The following is a 23575-nucleotide window of genomic DNA, read 5'->3' as shown; positions in this document are numbered from 1 at the left end:
TTTGTGTATTAATAAAAAAAATGTCCTACATAGACTACCTAGAAATTACATTGAAGAGATTTATGTGTTCAGAATGTGTGGCCATCCTACTTCGGGTTTTCTTTGTGTCCTTCCAGGGTCCAACCTGCTCTGTTTTTTCCCCCTAAGGAAAACAGAATAACACATTTAATGTAAGAATCCCCCATTCTGAGTATGCAGTTGCTCATCTGTATTAAAAGAGCTTGTCTGACACCTCCAAAATCAACAACACCACAAAATGTCATCATTTACTAAAGCCTAGATGGCCACAAGTACAGGAGTCGGCACCTTGCAGGTCTGGTTCATACAAATCCTAAATGTGAAGCATTTGGACTTTGAAGCTGCTGTTTTTGTTCTGGATAAACTTTCCAGGACTGTAGTGCCTGCATTGAAAAGCTCTTTTACATGTATTATGTTGACCAGGAGCCAAGAACGTGCTCTCCATCTAAAATAAGATCCTTTTCACAGAGGTGGTGTTTCTGCTGGACATAGAATGCTTTTTCACCCAACACAGATACGTTTGCATATTTATAAAAAAAAACATTAAGTTGGCACTGTGTATAAAAACAGAGCATCTAGAGCTGAAATAAGGGTGAAGTCTCAGACGTAGCAAGCTTCTAAAGGGATTTCTTCAGATATGCAAAATGTACTAAACCAGTTTATCAGGTGCCCATGGTGCAGAGGTTGAGCTCACAGGTTTAAAAGATCGCAGGTTCAGTTTCCACCTTGCCCAATCATCTGTTGAAGTCTTCCTTGGGCAAGACCATTGACTGTATGAGAGAGCTGGACTGCGCGAGTATGACATGAATCATAGAGAAGAACTTACTTCTGGCCCCAACCAAATAAAGTCAATTAAGTCGCCATTTTTATACGATTCGGACATCACCATGTTGGAGCCAGATGACATTAGGAAGCAGTGATCTGCCTTGATTGGTCTGAGTCAAAGTTTCTGGGAGTGAGATGTTCAAAGTCCACACCCCTTTTACTGAAAGCAGGTTTGGGAGAATCTGTCAATCAAATGTTTTGAATATTCAACTGAATGCTTTTATTAAATCATTTTATTAGTGAATTTATAACTTCAATAATTTGCTATAAGGACACAAAAATCTGAAAAGATAAGGATCAGTAAGAACAGGTTGAAGGTTTCAGAGCTAGAATGTTTTTTTTTTTCTGACAAATAGAGGGACTGAGTAGTAGCTGTTTATTTCTCTGTAGAAGTCTAAGGGCTTCTTGGAGCCAGGAGGTATTTCCTTTCTCAAATGCCAGGGGGGAGGTGTCACTCAGTCCAGTTCTCATATACAGTCAATGGGTAAGACGCTGAACCCTGCATTGCTTCTGTTGGTTAGGTAGGCATCAGTGGGTGATTAAAAGGCACTTTGGGCTTTCATGAAAGGTAGAAAGACACTATGGAAGTTAGCACAAAAGGCTGGAAAAATATGCAGCAACATTTAAACTTTTGCTTAATGTTCAAAAATCCAAATTATGCTTCATTCCTCTGCAGATTTTGATTGGTTGCAGCTATTGGACAAAAGTCCAGCAAACTGGTGATGCACTGTGTTGACCGGAGTTTGATGCTTAAAACGGTTGAGGCTTTCTCCTTCAGTATCTTCAAAGCCCGCTGATGCGTTTGCTTTTGTTGACTGTCATCCTTTGCCTTTGTTCTCCCCTCTCTTCATCCTTTTGCTCCTTCCAGCTTTGCACAGCTGCGTATAAATATCTAATAAGCTGTGATCCGGGGTTTTGTTCTCACCTGAGCAAATGCACATGAATAATGGAAGCAGCATGAAGCGAGGCAGCCGCATAGTTGCGACGGCGTTGTGTTGAGGCCTGATAAGGTCCTCCACCGCGAGAAGAGCCTCGGAGAGCTGACGAAACGGCGTGTGACAGTCTTAACTTCATTGCCACAAACTGCCAAGCTGCTAACAGACAGAAATGTTAAGTAGTAAGTAAGACAGAGAGGCAGTGTTTTCTATTCACTGTCACAACCCTGTGAAAATCTCATTTAGTCTGTTGTTGATGTGTTCATGTTAAAACATGAACACATCAACAACTTAGTATGGGTGCCGGCTTAACAGGTATTGATGGTTGGTTTTATTTTAAGTGTCATGCATCTGCAGAGGTCCTTCACACAATAAAGCGCTTATCCACACCACTGACAGAAAGCTTAAAAGGTTATTAGAAACTAATACGGTCTTGAAAACTGGTATAGATCATGTTCCCCTTCAACTCTCTGAACCCGATTTGACGTCGCTGTCGGTTGGTGCAATTGCAGGCGCAGAGCTTCAGCGGGTCATCAAAAGAAATAGAAATGTTACAAAACTGTCGGTTATGCTACATTCATACTGAACACTTTGCCATGCGAAAATTAATTGTATAAACTACATGCTCCCATCACATGTGGAAAGAGCTACTGCTAAATTTTTTTAGCCTGATCACGACATGGACTCATTGAATATCTCATTTGCGATACATGGAAGACACGGATGTTGTTGAGACATAAGGTTTATTTATTTTAAAGAGCTTTACAAAGTTATCGGTAAGCGTGTCTCCATGTCTGAGTTAATGAGGTCATTCAGAAACTCTCCCAGGACAGTAAAGACACCATCGCAGCTGCATCTGATGACTGCTTTTAGCAGCACTTCCATCTCTCTGTGACCCTGTTTGATGACCTGCTGTCCCGCAATAGTCTGAGGAGAGGAGAAGAATAAAACAAGATGAACTTTTGTCCTGATACAAATAATAAAAATATCCTATAGTTCATCCTAAACTCCATGCATCATTAACGCATTATGGGCCAAAACTGGGTACCTGATGGCTTCACCCAACGCAAATTTCTTCACCAAAGTTCAAATATTTGAACTTGCTTGACTTAGTTTTTGCGCCGCCCAAAACATTATCTAGCCAGACCTCTGCACCACACCCAATGTTCAAATTGCGCCATATCTGTACATTAACTTAACATTGAAATTGCCGCACAAACCGTTTTTACTGTAAACCCAGCATTAGATAGGAACTAAATTTGTTTAAAAACAAGTTTCTCACTGAGACAATTTCTTTCAGGGAACTCTTACTGTTTGATTGGGCCTTGGTTTGGTTTCTCCAGAAACAAAGCAACCATAAAAAACAACAGCAATATTAATGAAAGTCACAATAAGTGACAAAAACAAAGTGAACATGCAGATGTGTGAATCACAAAAAGTAAAAAAGAAACTCCTATCTTTATTGCAGTGTGGTTTTTATTAACACATAAAGCTCAGAGGGTGAGCTAGCTTGTTTTCTCTGCAATACTTTAGTCACCCCCGAAAAAATACCCTGCAATGTAAATGCAAGTCATTTAGAGTGACAAAAACAAGTTTTAGTTTGAAAAATTGTAAATCAAGAAAAGTAACACAAGTATAAAGCTCAGAGGGCGAGCACAACTAGCTTCTTTTCGACAACTTGACTTTGTGGATAAATTATTCTAGTGTAAAAGTTCACTCAATCTAATGGTTGAGCTCAAGACCGTCTTCTCAGCTGTGTATATTGTATGGCATGTACTGTACATGCCATACACATTACGGCATCTGTATCAATGGCATGTAGGTCTGCACAGTTAATCGGAAATTTATCATCATAATGAAAATATTTTATTAGTTGTCTTACAATTTTTTCATGTATTGCAAGTCAGATCGCCATTGCAATATTAATCACTAATATCGCACATTTTTCCTCATAGCCCTAATGGCGGGTAAACTTAAAAAATGTGAAATGGATGGACTGTAATATTAAGAATTTAGATGTTGACTAAAAGGTAACCGTAGTTTTAGGTCACATGTTGCAAATCAAACATAAAACATTGTAATTTTGCCAACCTGTCAAGCCCTTTCTTTTTGCGTCAAAAAAAAAAAAAACGTATAAAAGAACAGTGTCACAGTGTTTGACTGGTTTGGACATGTTTTGCACTTTTCAGTGTTTTCAACAAATTTAATTGATCTCTAAAGTCTTAACATCTCTATCTGAATTCCAAAGATTCCACTCAAACAGTGTCCTGTTTCTCTGGGATTTGAATGCTCAGCTGAAGGGACAGAGAAAGGACTGTAGGGTTGTGTTGAACTCTAACACTAATGAAGTCATTCATGCACAGTTTTTTATTTTTATGAAGGGGTTTATTTGTGGCTTTAGGCTTATTACTGCCACCTCACCAATGTGTGAAAGTGATTTAAGCAACATAACATTTTGTGGAAACCAGCCGCCTGCCACGTTGAACCAAGTCATAGAGAAATGAAGGTAGAGCTACTCCTTTTAGTTCTGAGCTTCATCAAACTTTTAGACCTTGTTTTCTTCCCAACAAGAAGCTTTTTAATAAATAATATTGAACAAGGAAGCCATGGGAGCTTTTGATTAGTTACATTTATAACCTTTTGCCTGGGTTTGACACACAACTCTGTGTATAACAATGTTTTTACAGCAAATTGAGGACACAGTTCAAAAGCATATTGTTTAACAATTCATTTTAGTGGGAAAAAACAGGCTAAATAGCAAATGGCATATTTTCAGATTTCTTCACCACATAAAGGCTGGTTTTAATTAGTCCGTTTCAATTGCAGACAATATTTCCTGTTATTTCCTGTGATGTGATGCTGCAGAGAATGAATAAGAGGGTGGTCATTTTCCCCAATGACAAGAGAGGAAAATCAAAAACAAGCATGTCATGGTTTAATCAGAAACTTTATTTAGAAGATGATCATAAAAAAAAGAAAAAAACAGGAATTTTCTTGCTGATGCAACACGCAAGAAAATATATTATCAGAACATGAAAAATATCTTGTATATGTAGATATATAGACACAGTAGTTGTTTGTATCATTTGCTTTGGTGGTGTCCTTCAACTTTGCACACATACTTTTACTTATAGTTAAAAAACTGTGATAATTGAACCTCAAAATGTATTTCACGGCTGCTAGGAAAAGCCAGAGCTAGGAAAAGCCAGAGCGTCTTCAGCCCTCCCCCCTGCCCCCTTCAGACCCCCCCCCCCCCCCCCCGTTTCTTTGGTGGGATGATCCTGTGATTGACAGCCCTCAGCTCCAAACCAATAGATAGTTGCATCAATGGGGATTAGTCTGTAGGCAGATGGAGTGATGTGTTTACGGCCCTGGTGGATAGGAGCTGATGAGCACTCAGGGAAAAGTGACTATTGGCTGCAGGCTGTCACAGTCATGAGACTAAATCAGCTGATGGAGGCAGCTGATGCTGAAGTATGGACACTCACAGTGCGCCGTGGCTTTGCGTTTGTTTACGACTGTCATGAGCACATGTCAGGAAACACGTGGATGTCTCTGCATCAACAAGTCGGTGTTGACGTTCTTAATCTATAGTCTTTCTTTGCAAGTAAACTTTCATCCTGCAAAACTATGAGGGGAAAAAGCAGCTTAGTTTAATGGATGTCTAGCATCAGTGTTAAGCTGGAACTCTCCCTCCATTTGTCAAAGAAATGATTTCAATAAAAAAGGGACTTAATATTAAATTATCATTGTCAGCTTAAGAATCTCATGTCAATTTTCCAACCGTGTATTGCAGAAAATTGGAAAAAATTAAAGGAAAAGAAGCTCAAAACTGAATTTCTGAGTGTCTCATTCAAATTGTTGTGAATCAGGAGCAGATGAAAACATGCAGTTGTTAAGCTTACTCTGAACCAAGTGTCAAAGTGAATGTCTAATGAACTACAGCTGCTCTGCACTGGGAACACTTTTAAAATAGATCAAAAGATGATTGGAGTGGAACTTTTATTTATTATGGTCCCCCACCCAAAAAAAAAAAAACATCTACAAAGACAAATTGCCAGCCTTTTAAACACAGAATGACTAGTTTTTATTTGTGATGTTATGAATAGGTACACCCTGCAGTAGACTGACGATCTGTCCAGGGTAACTGGGATAGGCTCCAGCAACCTGGTATTCTGTATTTGTGTATATAAGATAAATGAATGATTTAAAAAAAAAAGATCTTTAAGGGAGTAAAGTAATAGTTTACAACACTTTTACCCTGCCTGGATCCTCCTTGGGTAGTTTTCTTTGTGTTAAGGTTGAACTCTGGTGCAGCTAAAACAAACTCTGATATTTGTGATCAATTTGGCATGCAGAAAAAAAACGTTTACAGCTTGAAGGTGTAAATCTCAAGTCCTAAAAAAGACTGCAAAACATCTAAATGATGGCAAAAAGGAGGTGAAAGTCCAGGATCTGTAATTGATCACCAAGACTAGCAGGACTAGCCAGTTTTGTTCTTTGTGTTCTGCCAAAACAAAAGCCCCTTCCTTCCAAACAAGCAGCTGTTGTAGCGGCTTTCAGGTGTTTTGGTTTGTTAGAGATAAAAGAAAAAAAAAAGTCTGACACAGGATGCACCGCCTTCACTCACCCTGATAATCAAGTCATGTCCAGTTCCTTTCTGTGGAACAAGCAAATGATAAAACAGCTGTGAGTAGAGAAAAATAGACCCCTGTGGGCTGAGGAGTAGCGGTTGGCACCTCTACCTCACGGTGAAAGATTTGGATAGAGTCTTTCTGTGTGATGTTCTCCTTGTGTGTTGGTGGGAACTCCAGCTTCCTCCCACAGTACAAAAACAGGCCTAAAGGGTTACCTAGAGATTAGAAATTGTGGTTCTGCCTACGTGAAGCTATTGTGGACTGACGTCTGGTTTCAGGCTTATCCACATACCCCTGGGTGTTGCAGGTTTTTGGGTTGTCCGGGCCTATGGAGAATCATAGAAAGGTGCAGGCGCATCTTGAGAGGAGCACAGAAGTTCCCTTAAGGCTCGTATGGCCACCTTAAGGCACCTCATAAAAATGGAACATACCATTGTTGTATGTCAGTGATATACATTTGAAAATTTGCTTCTGAAAAGTTGGTACGACCTGCCTGTGTCTCACCTACTTCTGCCTTAGGTGTTGTTTAAGTGTTCGCTTCAATCTGTCACCTGTATCATGTCCCTAAAGGAAAAATGTTCATGATCATTTTCGCTCTATGTAGTGGTACACGTTCCAAATATTTTATGTGCGCTCCTTCCTGTAAAGGTTTGCCCATGTTACGCCTGCAGACAGCCCACATCCACCTGTAAGGGCACTGGTTACCAAGGCTTTAGGGGGGTACCCTGTTGCAGCCCCTGTGACCCTAACTAAATATAGATGATGAAGGGATAATGTGGATCTTTAAGTAATTAATTTGAACAGTTTTATAGTGTGTAAGTGGTAATACTTTGGATTTTAGAGGGCTGCACAGGGGTATGGTGCTTAGAATTGTTTTTTTTGTTGCTGATTTTGTTAGTAATTGGAAACTGAATTGTTTTTAAGACAGACAATGTGGTATTTTGTCTTTGTATCCATGGACTGATGGCCTGTACAGGGTGTACCCTCCCTTTTTCTGGAGATAGCAAAGGCAGCTCAGTCGACCTTCATGACCCTGCTTAGAATTTTGTAGGTGTAGATAAGGGATGGGTGTGGGACAAGTGGGGGAATTTGGTTTTAAGAGCTTTCTTTTTCCAAAAGACTTTGTGCCGCATGTAGACACCCGTTGATTAGACTATTCTACATCGTCTTCTTATTCTCATGGTGGCTCTGCGGCTGCATGAAGGATCATTATTTTTGCTGCACATACTTTACAGCTCTGTCCCCTCACATGCCCGGGGGACAACCTCTTATTTTTTTTTGTAAAGAATGTAAAAATGAGCCAAGGCATGACATCAGTTTGTTCTATTTTTGGCTAATTTTCCCGAGTTGAAACATCCCAAACCGTGAACTTTAAGTCATTTCTGTTGCCCTCTTTATTGACCCGAATTGTTTTCAGAATAATCTTTAACATAAAGATAAAAATACAGCCAAACACAACTCTATTGTTAAGCAGGGGACTGATAAAAGCTATGTCTAGAGGCATGTCTGAATTTGAACTAAAGAAAAATGACCCTATTAGTCTCCTGAGACACACCAATAAATCTTCAATGAAGCCCCTTTTAAGCTCTGAGAGCAAAAAAAAAAAAGTCATACTATGGTAATGGCACTGGATCAGGGCGAGTCTATTACAACGTCCTTTTAGGTTTGGATGAGAGTGTGTGTGTGCATACTGTATTTTCCGCACTATATGTCGCTCCGGAGTAGAAGCAGCCACCAAAAATGCATAATAAAAAAGAATAAATCGTATACCTTCACTGGTCACTTTATTAGGCACACCTGTCCAACTGCTCACTAGAACAAATTTCTAATCATCCAATCACATTGCAGCCACTCAATGCATTTCGCCATGTAGACGCCAGGTCAAGATGTTCTGCTGCAGTTCAAACTGAGCATCAGAGCTGGTCTGAGTATTTCAAAAACTGCTGATCTACTAGGATTTTCACGCACAACGATCTCTAAGGGTTAACAGAGAATGGTCCGGAAAAGAGAAAATATCCAGTGAGCAGCAGGTCTGTGGGTGGAAATACCTTGTTGAGGTCAGAGGAGAATATATGCATGTCTTTTTTTTAATCACATATTATTCGTACCCCTGGCCAAATATGCAATAAAGCACCACTAACCCTAATGGTAAAATACAGTAAATCTGTGTTTGTAGTCTTCAAACACCAACTGCATCAGATTGCTTTCCTCACTTTAACAGGAGTAGTGAATAAATATGGACTTTTTTTTCTAAATACAAATATTCTGCTTTGGTTTTAAAGGTCTTTTCTTTGCGTTACTGTGTGTGCGTGTGTGTGTGTTTGTGTGTATGTATGTTTGCCAGTTGAACAAACACCTGTGCCACAAAGCACCCAAGTGTCTCCAATCATAACTGATATTGTTTCCCCAGAATGACATAACTGAAGCTTAAATAGGCTGCTGATGGTGTGTTAAAGCTGGCTGTTAATTATAAGAGCCTGCTCCATTAGACATAAACATCAGGATTAGCATGCTCTGCCTTGGGTAAAGAAAATCAGACTGGGCAATAAGCACTGTTAAATATATTTTGTTGTTAAAAAATATTTGAATCTGTTTTAATGATAAAAAAAAATCAAGATTGGTGTTGTTTTTATTGAAAAACTTCAACTAAAAATAGACAGATGATAATGTGGGGACTTTCCATGCCTCCCCACATTGCTTTAGCTCATGTTCACTGGGTTTGATCTTTTTCATTTGTTTTCCTGGGGGCATCAGCTGTCTGATCCGTGTAGATAAAGTAGTCACCGTGATGAAGCAGGACGCGACGCTGGCAGCTTGCTGCTGAACTTTTTCGCTCCTTAAGGCCAAACGCTGTTTGATAAATATCAGCCAATGTCGGTGAAAAAATTAAGATGACTAAATATGCATTCGTCGTGTGCATATTACTAACTTAAAGCCAAAGATCTACTATATGTGACATCCAGCTGTGAGAAACCTTAGCCCCCAGCAGAAGCTGTTATCAAAAATAAACAGTTCCTGCCTCAGACACACACAGAAACACTTCTCATTACTCTTTAGCTGCCTGGTTTACTGAGAGCAGGTATTCATTATCAGTAGTTCATTTTACAGCAAAGCCTTATGATGCATAATATGTGTCTTCACAGCTGAGTGTCAGTAGAGTTCACTGGTGAGGCAGTTCCTGTTCCTGTGGGCTTTCTAACGTTTATGGAGATTATTGATAATTTCCATATAATTATCTGTTGGTCTGATAAGTAAATTGTGACATTTTTCACAGAAAATACAAAAACATTTGATGAGAACCATATTTATGTAGCTGTTTTTTACAATGTTTTTACCAAAGTTATCACATTTAAAGTTACACTATTTTTCTTTTTTTAATACAGTATTTTCTGCATGGTATTTATCAACATCGTTAATAAATATTTTTTTTAATAATGTCAGGGCACGTTTAGTGAAAGACATAACATAAGCAAATTTTCAGAGACAAAGGAGTCAGAGATAAGTCTGTCAGTTTTAATTAATTGCATTCACAGTAATTCTAGAACATGTTTGTGACACGCTACACGCTAAGCAATGTTAAAAGCGTGAGACGCGTATTCACAATATCTGTAACTCTCATCCTTCTTTGCATCTTGTAACAAAACAGACTGACACCACTAAAACAAATGTTACCGTTACTACGGTAACTCCCAACCTTTTTAGTAACATAAGAAAATCCCAGTCTGACAGCGCTACAGATGTACGACGGAGGTTTAGGGCCAGTTTACAAAAACTTTTTTTGTTTTTTGATTATGACTTTTATCTCGTAAATTTACGAGTTTATATCTCATAAATTTACGACTTAAAATCTTGTAAATTTACGAGAAAAAAGTCATAGATTAAAGAGGAAACACCAACGTTTTTTCGATCATCGGAACCTAGCTAGAAGATGAAATATGTGGAGCTTTTTGTGAAGCTTTCTTCCTGGATCTGTTTAAAAAAAAGAGATTCTGAACCTTCTGGCGACTCAAAATGAGATCATTTTTAGTGGAGCCGTCTTTCCGGGGTTCAGTGTCGGTAAAGCGGAGTTTAATATGTGAATTAAGGAGCTCAGAGACACGTTTGGGTGTAGAGGACCGCTGCAGCCTTTATTTTCCTTTTCATACACAAACCCTGAAGTTCATTTGTCACATTACGTCATGAACCTGTCATCCAAACACCAATGTGGAAGAAAACAGTGTTACATACGCCCCCTTCTCCAGAGGAAACGTCCCGTTTCAATATAAAACAATAAAGAGGAATGAAAATAGTCTGTTATATTAGCATAAGAACGTGGAAAATGCCAAAAAGTGCTTCTCCTCCTCAGACGGAAGCGTCACACAGACGTAGAGATCTTGTCTTTGGAGGAAGAAATGATTCAGGGGAACAACTGCAGGGATACCGATGGCTTCATTGGGCTGCAGAGATCCTGCAAACCACCCATCAATGAATAAAACATTAAGAAATTGTAAATAAACTAATGAGCTTCCAAAAATTTGGAACGTTATCAATAAACATTCAGCTCACCTGTTCAACTAAGTTTAGTCGGTCTGCTCTGCTGCTGCTCTGTTACTGCTCACTTCGACTTTAATCTCTTAAATGTACGACTTAAAAGCTTGTAAATTTACGAGTTTTTTTCTCATAAATTTTCGTTTTTTGGTGGCCCTAAAACTCCGGCGTACAGATGAGCTGCATTAACGTGTTCAAAATTACACCCGACCATTTTTCCAGCATGTAGAAATCACAGTTTGACACTGCTACACGTCAACCACGTTAGCATATTGACAGTAAAACCCAATTTTTTTTAACTTTTTAACTCCTTTCTTTTTTAACTGATATTTTGACAAAGCGCCATGTACCTCAATTGGTTCAACATACGGAAGCACAACTAGAATTTATATACAAGGCGCACTGAATTATAAGGCTTTTTTTTTTTCTTTTGAGGCTTTTCAGTGTTTGTAAGAGTTGTACTTATTGTGTGCCTATTTTCTCTTTTGTGTAATTATTCCAATAAAACGTCCAAAACTTTTTAAGGACATAAAAAGGTCACTGCTAACTGACCGCCTTTACATCTGGAAGTTGCGTTTCATAGTGATTTCACGTTAGCGATTTTTTTTTTTTAGGCCACCTCGAGGGAGAAGAAAACTAGATGCTCTGGCAGCAAAGTGCTAAGATTTGAGAGTCCCGGAAGAGCAAAGGGGGATGACCTGAAATCAATTTTCCTTATTAGCATTCTTGTTGTCTTTTTGATGTACCTGAAATTGCTGTTTGTGTCGCACATTGAAGGTTGAAATTAAATGGGACAAAGGGATTGTAATGGCTCAAGAGAGATGCAGCAAAGTTAGGAGTCATGCTGAAACGTGGACAGCACATATCTGCCTTATTTATTTATTTATTTTTTCTTTGCCAGTTTTCTTTATTAATCTTTTGTCAATTCTATCTGCTGACCTTGTTGGTTCACTTACTTATTTTCCTAAAACTATGCAATAAACTGCATGTGAAGAAGGGGACTTGTGTTGGTAAAATCTTAAAGATAACATACCTTCATCAAATAAACCATTTCCACAGCAATCATGTATCATTTGGAAAGTTCATATGTATTCTAAGCGGAAGAAGATAGATGGATATGTATTGAAGGCTGATCTTTACTGCTCATCTCTGTAATCCCCCATTACAATATGTTCCAAGGAAATCCCAACAGGAATAAGGTAAACACCCTTTAGTTATCACACACCTTGGTGTGTGAAATTTATTCTCCACCTTTGACCCATGCTCTTGGGGAGCAGTAAGTTTCAGACACAGACGTGCTTTAGAACATTTTAGGTGTTTAACTCACCAATCCAAAACTTCAATGCTGAGACATTGGGTTTTGATTTTTAGTCTTTGGTATGACTCAACTGAGGATTTGAACCCACAGACTTCTAGGCTCAGGTGAACACTCTCCCACAAGGCCGCTAAGTTGCCAAAACGATCAAAGTCTCAAAATATTGAAGGGATTGTTTTATAATGGATTTGCTGAATTAAAGTGTTATCCACGATTCCTTGCACAGAAAAACAGCAGGGCAGGAAAGACTATAGATTTTGAATGGTACAGTTTAGGCGCAAATAGATTTATTTGTGTTTTCTTCAGTTACTTATAAATTTAGAACATTGTATTTTCATTGTTGTATAAAACAGGAAGTTTTACTTACACTATTTATCAATAAAAGTGAAAAGAAAAACCAACAACACCTGCAGCGTTTTAATTTTTTCTTTGTTTTCAACAAAATATTCTATATTTGGTTCAAGTAAAATAAATCAGAAATAAATCTTAAATTCCTTTTTGACACTTCTTTATGAATAAATGCCTCAGAAGATCCTTCTCAGTAAGCCTTTATTTTGTTTTCTCTCTTCCCCTCAGGTACTTGGCCAGCTTCCGTGGGATTTGATGTCTTCTTTAGATTGGTTTAATTGAAGATGGAAACACTGGAGTCTGAGCTGACTTGCCCGATCTGCCTGGAGTTATTTGAAGATCCTTTGCTCTTGCCTTGTGCCCACAGCCTGTGCTTCAACTGCGCTCACCGCATCCTGGTGTCTCACTGCTCCACCACCAAACCCTTGGAATCCATCTCGGCCTTTCAGTGCCCCACCTGTCGCTACGTCATCACGCTGAATCACCGTGGCTTAGAAGGCCTGAAGCGCAATGTGACGCTGCAGAACATCATTGACCGCTTCCAAAAGGCCTCCCTGAGTGGACCCAACTCCCCCACAGAGAGCCGGCGCCTGCAGCCGCAGCGGCCCTACACCGCCACCATTAGCGGTACAATAGCCGGGACGATCGGCGGAGGTGGTGGCACAGGCGGAGGAAGTGCCCGCAGCAGCCCAGCCACCTCCAGCCATTCGCACCCGCACTCCAACCACACCAATCACATCAACCACAACAACGCAAACCACAGCCCGGCCATCGTTGTGAAGATGGAGCCACGGATCAGCTGCCAGTTCTGTGAGCAGGATCCGCCGCGCGAGGCCGTCAAGACGTGCGTTACATGTGAGGTGTCGTACTGTGACCGCTGTCTGCGCGCAACACACCCCAACAAGAAACCCTTCACCAGCCACCGCCTGGTGGAGCCAGTGCCCGACACCCACCTCCGCGGCCTGACCTGCCTGGAGCACGAGAACGAGAAGGTCAACATGTACTGCTTGGTGGACGACCAGCTCATATGTTCCCTCTGCAAGTTGGTGGGGCGCCACAGGGAGCACCAGGTGTCCTCGCTCACAGACCGCTTTGACAAACTAAAGGTTGGTGCTTTGATTTAGTTTACCTGTTAACACATAATTAGATAGTCTTACATTTAATTTAAGTCATAAAACTTACATGAAAAACAAGGATAATAAGGATTTATATAAAAAAAAAAACGTGCCATGTTTGTATACCTATCTGTACATGTTTGTCTTATTGACTCTCAAATTTAAGACCCACCGAGGTTAATTCATAAACACCAGTTCTTTTGGTTAGCAAGAACTACAGAAAGGCTGATCCTGAACACAAAAAAGAGACAATTAGTGTGGTTTACTAGTGAGAAGGGGCGAAGGGAGATGGAGGCCAAAAGAGAGGGCCGTCATTATAATAGTCGATGAGCTGGCATTCCCTGTGGACACTGAGCTTTCACAAGCTCGGCGTTAAAACTGAGACTGCTGAATCAGGGTGAAAAACAACAGAGGAAGGCCGCCGCCAGTGCTAACTCCACCAAAAAAGAAAAAAAAATTGCTCAAAGCAGTTCTGTTGGCTGGCTTTAAAACTTTTAGTGTGTTTTGGGCACTGAATGTGAATCAGTTGATTATTATTTTGCCTCTGTGCTATTTAAAGGAAAGTTAGACAGAAAAAGAGGAAGGAAAAAGCAAAACATTTTAACACAGATTTTAGGTTTCAAATGAAAAATGAACATAATTTAAAATGCTGTAATAAGTAGCTGTGCGTGCTTCCTCTGCTGTAGGGCTGTTCAAATGTGTGGAGACATGCCAGTTGGAGGATCAGAACTCGTGCAATAATTTCCAAAGTATGTGTGCTGGAGGTTAAGGCTTGATGAGAAGATAGGACAAGTAGATATTGAAATGTGCTGAACTGGATACATTATTCTTCAAAATGAACCAAAACAAAAAGTCAAAAACAGGAAGAGGAAAGGTTACATTAAAAAATGTACTTGTTTATTGTTATACAGGTACAGTTAAACCCTGAAAGACCCACTCTGATCATCTTCTGATCTATTTTTAAAGTGTTCCCAGTGGTCTTTTAATTATAATTATTGCTCTTTTTAGCCATATTCTCTGCAGATCAGCAGGAGTTCATTCAAAATTTGTTGTTCAGTTGTGGACCGGAGTCTTGTTGCGGAGCAACCACGCCCCCCATTCACCTCGGTATTTTTCTGATAATGGACATATGTGAAGAAAATTAAGTTTAACATGTAATTTCTGAGTATTTCTTTATTTAAAACATTGTGAATCTGGTGCAGATGAGCGTAGAAAATATGCTTGCTGGACCACAAGCTCCGTCCCATTCAGTTGCATCCTTTGTAATCTAGTGGGACGTAAACAGAGAGTTCTCAACAATAGTGACCAAAAGAACATGTTAAAAACACCAAACATACAATTTTTATTGGAGTGGGTCTTTAAGATGTTCCTTATTAATTGAGATATCCTTTTTCCACCATTTCACTAAAGCACAATTGTGCTTTAACAGTCACTGTAAAGTGCAAAAGTGTAGGTGTGAGAGTTGTGTTAGCTGCGTGTCAATTTTGCATTGTTCGTGGTCCCTGTGCAGCACAAAGGAATCAATCTCATCAGGTCTTGGAGGTAAAACACAGCAGTAATGTTCTCAGCGGCTCGGGAAAATCCTTTTCATCTCGGTGTAAATGCACTCCCACATTCTGTATTATTGATGATTTGTGTTATGAAAACTGTGGCTGTCGCCCGCAGTTTTGCTGCACGGTGTCAGCGAAAATGTTCCTGCTCAACACCTCTCGCTGAGTGAACTCACATCAGAGGAGGCTTTATTTTCAGAAGTGTGAGCGACCCTATTCCCTCCAGCCTGTAGGAGGGTTTACTGTAAGCTGTTTGCCACACACACAGTGTCCATGGCTGCCTGTGGTTCTTTTCAGCACTGCCCAGCAAAGGATTTGAACTTTCTGGACTTTGAACATGTCCCAAATCTCAGAGAGTAACCCCATTTCAAGCTCTAGTTGAAGCTAATTTGTAGCTTGCCTCCTAGCCTGGTAATTTTGTGTGTTTTCTCTGCTTTTTCTTTAAAGTTTGCTCTATTTCTTTACTGTTCAATCTTTGAAAAGCAATACATTAACCCTTTACACGTATGTAAGAAATCTCACTATTGGCTGGTCTTTTCCAAATCTCCCATCAGCTTTTCAAGCTATCATTAATTATATCAACCTGTTTAACCTTTGAATTCTTTTTCGATCACCCTTCATAGCATAAAGAACACGCTAACAAGTCAACTAAAGTCTTTCTGTTGGTCTGGTAAATCACTAAATCTGTTGAATTCTTCATCATCCCTGTTGCTTTTGAACAACTCCGCTGAGGCCAGAGCTTCTTCTTCTCTCTTGCAAATAGCAAATACTGATACACACAACTACAGTGCCCTCTAGTGGTTTTTAGTGGGGAAAAAGCAAACACATTTTATAAATAAAACAAAAATCACATATAAATTGTACCTGAGTATAAGACGCACCCCCAGCCAAACTATGCAAAACACTGTGACTTATACAAGCGAGAATTGGGAGAATTGGGTGGCTAATTCTCCAGGCAGCTGCGAAAGATCATATTTTGCTCAGAGGTTACAAATTTACAGGGTGTATTGAGCAAAGCCCAGCTAGGGTGCTTCCCTTGTGCTATCTTAGGCACTTTAACATTGGGAAGACAGTGCACTGAACCTTTTTTCTTCAATGATCTGTGATCTTCACTGGTGTCCATGGATTACATGACATCCTCTTCACCTCTGTCATGGTAGCGATAACACGTCAATGTAAGGGTGGGGTCATAGGAGAGCACAAGGGTTAAAGCGATGGCAACTTGAATAAATAAATAAAAATGTCTGCTTTCAATCACAAACTCACTGAAATGCAATTGAGCATACATAAAGGGTAGGCTTACACTCCTCTTTGGAGCCTAGATGCATAGTCAAGCTAAGAGTCAATTGGTTTTGCATTTGTGGCTAAACCGAAACATTTAAAAAGATATTTTAGTTTAGTCTGTGGAGCTACAATGTCATATTATACCAAGAAAGTTGGTTTTTTGAAAGCTTATGCAGGAAGTTATATTTTTCAGTCTAGTTTTTTTAAAAAGTATTGTTTTATAACACTACCATTCAAATATGTTGGCTGTTCTACTTCTGTCTCTTCTTTTGTACCGCATTACAACGCACACCTTGAAAATCTAAACTTTAACTTCATTTTAATGTAGATGTTAGGTGCAAGTGGTCACTGTAAAGGCCTCATGTTAAGCCTTGTATTTGGAATTTGTTGGCAGGTAACCTTACTGAGATATTTTGCTGTCTTATGGAGGAATTTCCACAACCCTAGAAAGCTGGCAAAGATATGAGAGGTAAAGCTGGTTCCACAACAGCAAACACATCCTCGATAGACAAGGACTTGTGGGGTTCATTCATTTTATCCATCCATCCATTTTCTAGACTTCTTTAATCTCTTTTTGAGTCACGGGTTTGCTTGAGCCTATCCCAGCAACTGTTGAGCTGTACGCTCTGGACAGGTCGCCCCTCTGTTGCAGGGCCATGCGCACACTCATATCCTAAGGGAGAAAACTCACACATGCACAAGCAGAACATGTGAAGTCAACACAGAAAGTTCCCTGCTAGGATTTGAACTAGGGTCCTCTTACACAACCATACAGCCCCTTTTGTAGTTCAGTATCGATGTTTGTCATACTTAGACCATTGACCCAACAGCTGTAGGGATGTGTACTCACTTTTCTATTACTCCAATTTGAAACTAGAGTTTTTTAATTTTGGGTTGGTATACAGTGATCCCTCGCTATATAACGCGGTTTACTTTTCACGGTTTCGCTACTTCACGGATTTGCATCGTGCATTGTGTTCTGCATTCTGATTGGCTAAAAAGTCACTCAGATTCTTCTCTACCTGTGCGTCAATAACGTTGCAGTTTAATATGTACACATAAGTAAATCAGCTTGCCAAATTTACAACACGTACGTGCAAATCATCTTGCCATTTCGAGTTTCTCTAAAACCCATAGAAAAAGAGCAACAACAACTGCCTATCACAATGTTCTTCTCCTGAACAAACACACCTACACCGCGGGCTTCAAAAGAAGAAAACACTGCAGAGCGGAGTCAGGATGCAGCGGCTCAGTCTAAAGAGCAGTGAAATACACCTGAGCCACTATTTGTCCGACTGTACTTTGTATTTTTTTCATAATCATTTTAAATTTTCTCCCGTTTAATCCAAAACTCGGGTCGCGGTGGGCGGGGCTAATCTCCGTGATTTGAAGCCTTCTGTTCACATTGATGATTAAAATTATTATTAGACAGTACAGTACAGAAGTTATTTGTTGAAAAAAAGTTGCTAAAGTACTTTTATTTGTGAAACAAATGCTTGAGCCTGTAAAATGGTTTGTTTTTTCTTTTCAATGTATAATAGAGGATTTAATTGTATAATAATTGTAAAATAAAATAGAGGTTTCTACTTCACGGATTTTGCCTATCACGGGTTCTTTTTGGAACGTAACCCCCGCGAAAAACAAGGGTTTACTGTACTTAAAAATTGCATGCTGATGAACGGTTAAAATTACCAACCTGGTAAAAAAATATTTTAGGACTAGTCTGTAAATTTTTTGTATTTCTAGTTAAAGTTAGTGAGCTTTGCATTAAAGTGAAGTGACCTGGCTCCATTTGTTTTCCTACATGCTTCATTCCGGAAGTCAGTCACAGTTTGCTTACAGGTCTTTCTACGGTGGCCCAGAAGGGTCACAACACAACACATTAACTTTACCCACAACACATTAACTTTACCCACTACACATTAACTTCACCCACTACACATTAACTTTACCCACAACACATTAACTTTACCCACAACACATTAACTTTACCCACAACACATTAACTTAACACACAACACATTAACTTTACACACAACACATTAACTTTACACACAACACATTAACTTTACACACAACACATTAACTCACAACACAACACATTAACTCACAACACAACACATTAACTCACAACACAACACATTAACTCACAACACAACACATTAACTCACAACACAACACATTAACTCACAACACAACACAATAACTCACAACACAACACATTAACTCACAACATAATAACTCACAACACAACACAATAACTCACAACACATTAACTCACAACACAACACATTAACTCTCAACGGAAGTAAAGCTGCAATGGAAGTGCTTTTATTCTGAAATTAACGTCACAGTGAGGGAGAGAAGCTACACAATGTTAACGCACACTCCTCCGTGCTGCACTCACACCCCTCTCTGTCGCTGCACGTGCTCCGCTCCTCTCCCTTCTTCAGCCCCCTCCTCTCACACTCACTCGGTCCCCAACACCCCCCACCCACCCACACACCCTCCCAGTCCCTGCACCCGCTCCTCTCCTTTCTTCGGCTCCCTCTTCCTCTTCCTCTCACACACGCACGCGGTCCCCAACACTTGACACGACAAATGTGGAGAGATGTGGAGAGATCGCACTGTCAGGCTTTAATGAACACAATTCCTAAGAGGCGGGGCGTTGCACTCCCCCAACAACAGGTTAGATGAGAGCCCGGTCCATTAAGCTCTGCCGTTCACGGAGCTTCAGTAGAACTCCAAAAGCCACACGGCCTAACGTAGGCCGCTATTATATATTCATGAGTGGGAAAAAACCCGCTGAACCGACCTTAAAACCGCCCAAATTATGCATTTTTGACCGCAAATTTACACCCAAAACCGCCCAATCTGGCAACGCTGCTGCTAGCTTCTCTTGTAGAAAATCATGCTCCCTCCACAGCTCACTGTGACGTTACTTTCTGTTAGGCCAGAGGTGGGCACTGAGGGCCGCAGTCCTGCATGTTTTCCAGCATACCCTGCTCTGGCATGTTCTGATTGGCTGGACACACCTGAACCAGGTAATCAGCCATGAGTAGGGCAAGATTATTGGCTGGACACACCTGAACCAGGTAATCAGCCATGAGTAGGGCAAGAGTATCTGGAAATCATGCAGACACACCGGCCCTCGAGGCCTGGAATTGCCCACCCCTGTGTTAGGCAGTTAGCCACTCAGCCCAGTGGAAATTTCAGAATAAAAGCACTTCCATTGCAGCTTTACTTCCGTTGTGACTTAATGTGTTGTGTTGTGAGTTAATGTGTTGTGAGTTATTGTGGTGTGTTGTGAGTTATTGTGATGTGTTTTGAGTTAATGTGTTGTGTTGTGAGTTAATGTGTTGTGAGTTATTGTGTTGTGTTGTGAGTTATTGTGTTGTGTTGTGAGTTAATGTGTTGTGTTGTGAGTTAATGTGTTGTGTTGTGAGTTAATGTGTTGTGAGTTAATGTGTTGTGTTGTGAGTTAATGTGTTGTGTTGTGAGTTAATGTGTTGTGTTGTGTGTTAATGTGTTGTGTTGTGAGTTAATGTGTTGTGTGTAAAGTTAATGTGTTGTGTGTTAAGTTAATGTGTTGTGTGTAAAGTTAATGTGTTGTGTGTAAAGTTAATGCGTTGTGTGTTGTGTTGTGACCCTTCTGGGCCACCGTATCTTTCCCTTTGGGTACATGTTGGATCATTAAAAATCCATTCAGACAGAAGCTCTGCTCACCTGTTTTTGGACAAAATATATTCAATTAAAAAAAATATATATATATATATATATAATAAGATTTGTATTATTCAGTTCCTATTTTTGGGAACTGCAACCAGGTGGAAAAAAACAAATATGATAAAATGAAATGTACAGTACATTTAAAAATGGATACATTCAGTTATATATGGCGCAATAATGATCAAAAATTAAAACTTTGTCTCTTCTTTTTTTCTTTTTAAGATAAGATAGGACTTTATTGATCCCCAGGGGGAAATTCAGTTGTCACAGCAGCAAAAACAAAAAAACAAAAGTAGCATTGAGTAAGAATAAAGTTGTAATAATAGAAAGTGGAAAAACACGTCAAAATACACGTCAACATACAAAATACACGTCAAAATAACAAGTTAAGTGGTAAAAATAGCAGCAGCGGTTTCAGCAGTCCTAGACCGTGTGGTTGTAGCCTGACTGCTGTTGGGACGAAGGACCTCCGGCATCGTTCCTTTTTGCACTGGGGGTGCAGCAATCTTTGGCTGAACGTGCTACTCATGGTCCTAGCCGTCCCATACAAAGGGTGGGATGGGTTGTTCCGGATGCTGGATAGCTTTGTCAGCATCCTCCACTCACCTACAGAGTCCACTGAGTCCAAGGGACAGACAGCCCAGGACAGAGCCAGCTCTCTTCACCAGCTTTTCCAGTTTCTTTTTGTCCCTGTTAGTAATTCCTCCACACCAGCAGACCACAGCATAGAAAGTTTTTTTGACTGTGTTCTTAGTGAGTTACCTGAAATAGCTTTGATGATCCTGAGGGTTGTAGGTGTGTGTGCTTTAGCTTAAAGTGCTAATGAGTTGGCTTTGATGAAAAATGCCCAAAGCAGAGCTAACGTTCACTTAATCCTAATATTATTTGGTTTCTAGCAGCCTCCTTTAGCTATGTGCAGGATACCGTGCAAAGCTCTCCATGCTCTATATGTTTGGTGTATACATTAATATTATGGATAACAAAATATGAAACATTTTCAAATGAAAATTAAAATGACGCTTTGAGGCATTTCATACCAACTTTCTGTCCTTGAGCTTTACCTTTCTGCTCTTCATTTTTCTCCATCCCTTCCAGCTTTTTGTCTGTTTGTTTTTTTTTCTGTTTACACAGTTTCTTCCTTCATCCCTTCTTACTCCTAATATCTTTTACTCTCCATCCTCTTCAGCTCCTTCGGGCACTTTCCAGCTTTACTAAGTTGAATGGGCATGTCATGTTCGATCCTTCTCGCCGTTTTGAAACCCAATCTGCTTTGCTTTTTGCAGGAGTGAGCTTCTGTTGTTTGTATTAGCAGAAACAGGCTCTTCGGATTCTTTCTATCGCATCCATACAGTCAGACACTATGCAATTCTGCTGACAAATTTTCAAAGTAGGTCACACCTGATCTCAGTGTAAATCAATAATTTATATACAGTATATATATATATATATATATATATATATATATATATATATATATATATATATATATATATATATATATACAGTACATGTATATATACTAAAAAGAAAGACGGGGAAAGGAAAAAACTGATGGATTGCTTTCCCCATGATTTGGATGTGGATAAGTTTTTGTCTTCTATATATATATCACGGAAATGAAAAAGCTGCCATGTCAATAACCTACTCAAATAAAAAACAAACACCCCCAGCTCTGTATTTATCATGAACTCACAAGTTTCGTAACACTTTCCTCTCGTGCAAAGACTTCATCACTGTCATCAAAATCCTCCCACTTTCTCTGGTTTTGCATGCAGCCATTCAAACATCATAATTCCCACCTGCTCTCTGTCAATCTGGTTTTGTCTCCCTTCCCCCTTTCTCTCCCTCCTCTCTCTCTCTCTCTCTCGTTTGGCTTCCAGCTAGCCTGTCTTGTTGAAACCCCATCCTTTCCTCCCTCAGACATCCTCATGCTGCAGCAAAACTTCACCAGGGAGGGATATTCACAGATCTACAGTTTGTTGGTGTGTAGCGGCTGCTTTGAAACTTGTGCTGCTAAGCAGTGGTCACAGATCTGCACTGGTCTGCAAGCACACCGGTGTTTAAGTGTGGCTAAAGCAATGCTATTACTGTTCAGATGTGAGGTATGACTGGAGGCAGGGCAGTTCAGATCCTTGACAGTGTATGAGAATTGGACTGAGTGATCCCTCCCCCCTCGTGTTCCAAACAGGAAGTCCCTGCTGGCTCCAAGAAGCCAAAATCCCATCGATTTCTGTTGAGAAATAGACAGCTATTATACTCAGCCAGTGTATTTGTCAGAATAACTAATCTTGCTCTGATACCTTTCATTAACATCTTCTTGCTAATCCTCAATTTTCATGATGTTTTTTTATAAACTGACCAAACACATGCCTCAATAAAAGTAGGTGGTCTCACGTCAAAACCTTTGATTGACAGATTCTCCCGAGCCTGCTTTCAGTCTAAACTTTCAACAAGCTCGCTCCAAATTAGCGAGAGTGGTTGCCATAGAAATTTTGAGTCAGACCAACTTAGATCAGTCACAGGTTACTGATGATGTCTGGTCCCTACATGGCGATAACCTTATCGTGTAAAAATGATTACTGAATTTATTTCATTTCATTGGAAGGGAGCAGGTTTAGCTCGTGCTGGTTTGCGGCGCCTTCCGTCCGTGTAACCAGGGTTCGAATCCAGGCTGCTCCCTGTTCCCTTCTCTACTTCTGTGCCGGTCCCAAGCCCAGTTGGATTGAGGGGGTTGCCTCAGGAAGGGCATCCAGCGTAAAACATTGCCAAGTTAACCATGCGACTCATCCTCAAGGAGAGGTTGTTTCACTGTGGCGACTCCTGATGGGAAATGCCGAAAAAGAAAAAGATTTCATTTCATTGGAACTGGAAGCAAGTCATTTTCTATAGTGAGTGTTTGGGGCATACAATGTAATCCTAGTTTAGTGTGTGGAGTTTGTGCTACTTGTGTCCTTTTTTTTAACACCAAAGATAATCACATGGCTTTAAAATAAATTATAATAGTACTACAGCGACTTTATGTTTTTCTCTTTTCTTTCATTTATCTTTATTGTAATTCTCCAAACAAAGAAACTGAACTATAGCAGAGCAAAAATTGCTTATTTTTTTTTAATTCTGATGTGCTGCCTTTTGTCTGACTGTCCTCATTCATGATTTGAACATTCTCACAGTGTCCACAAAGTGGGAATAGTTTCACGTCAAGCTGCAGAACAGTTCGTTGCCCAAGTCCTTGCTGCTGCCTGCAAATCGTCCCCATGCTCATCGGGTTCTTTTGTGCAACGGAATAATCATT

General features: G+C 40.0%; 1 protein-coding gene across 3 annotated transcripts in view; it reads left to right on the top strand.

Annotated features, from left to right (window-relative positions):
* Positions 1-23575, top strand: part of mid2 (midline 2) — a 180949-nt gene that overhangs the window by 71553 nt on the left and 85821 nt on the right. For all 3 annotated transcript variants that reach the window (XM_023959096.1, XM_023959095.1, XM_023959097.1), the window contains exon 2: positions 12834-13711. In XM_023959096.1, the coding sequence (XP_023814864.1) occupies positions 12890-13711 (822 nt within the window). In that variant the 5' untranslated portion in view covers positions 12834-12889. The remainder of the gene's footprint in view (positions 1-12833; positions 13712-23575) is intronic.

The sequence above is a fragment of the Oryzias latipes genome, chromosome 10 (genome assembly GCF_002234675.1).
Source record: "Oryzias latipes chromosome 10, ASM223467v1".
NCBI classification, from domain to species: Eukaryota; Metazoa; Chordata; class Actinopteri; order Beloniformes; family Adrianichthyidae; genus Oryzias; species Oryzias latipes.
Note: the sequence above shows the minus strand (reverse complement) of the source record. Positions and strands in the feature narration are given on the sequence as shown.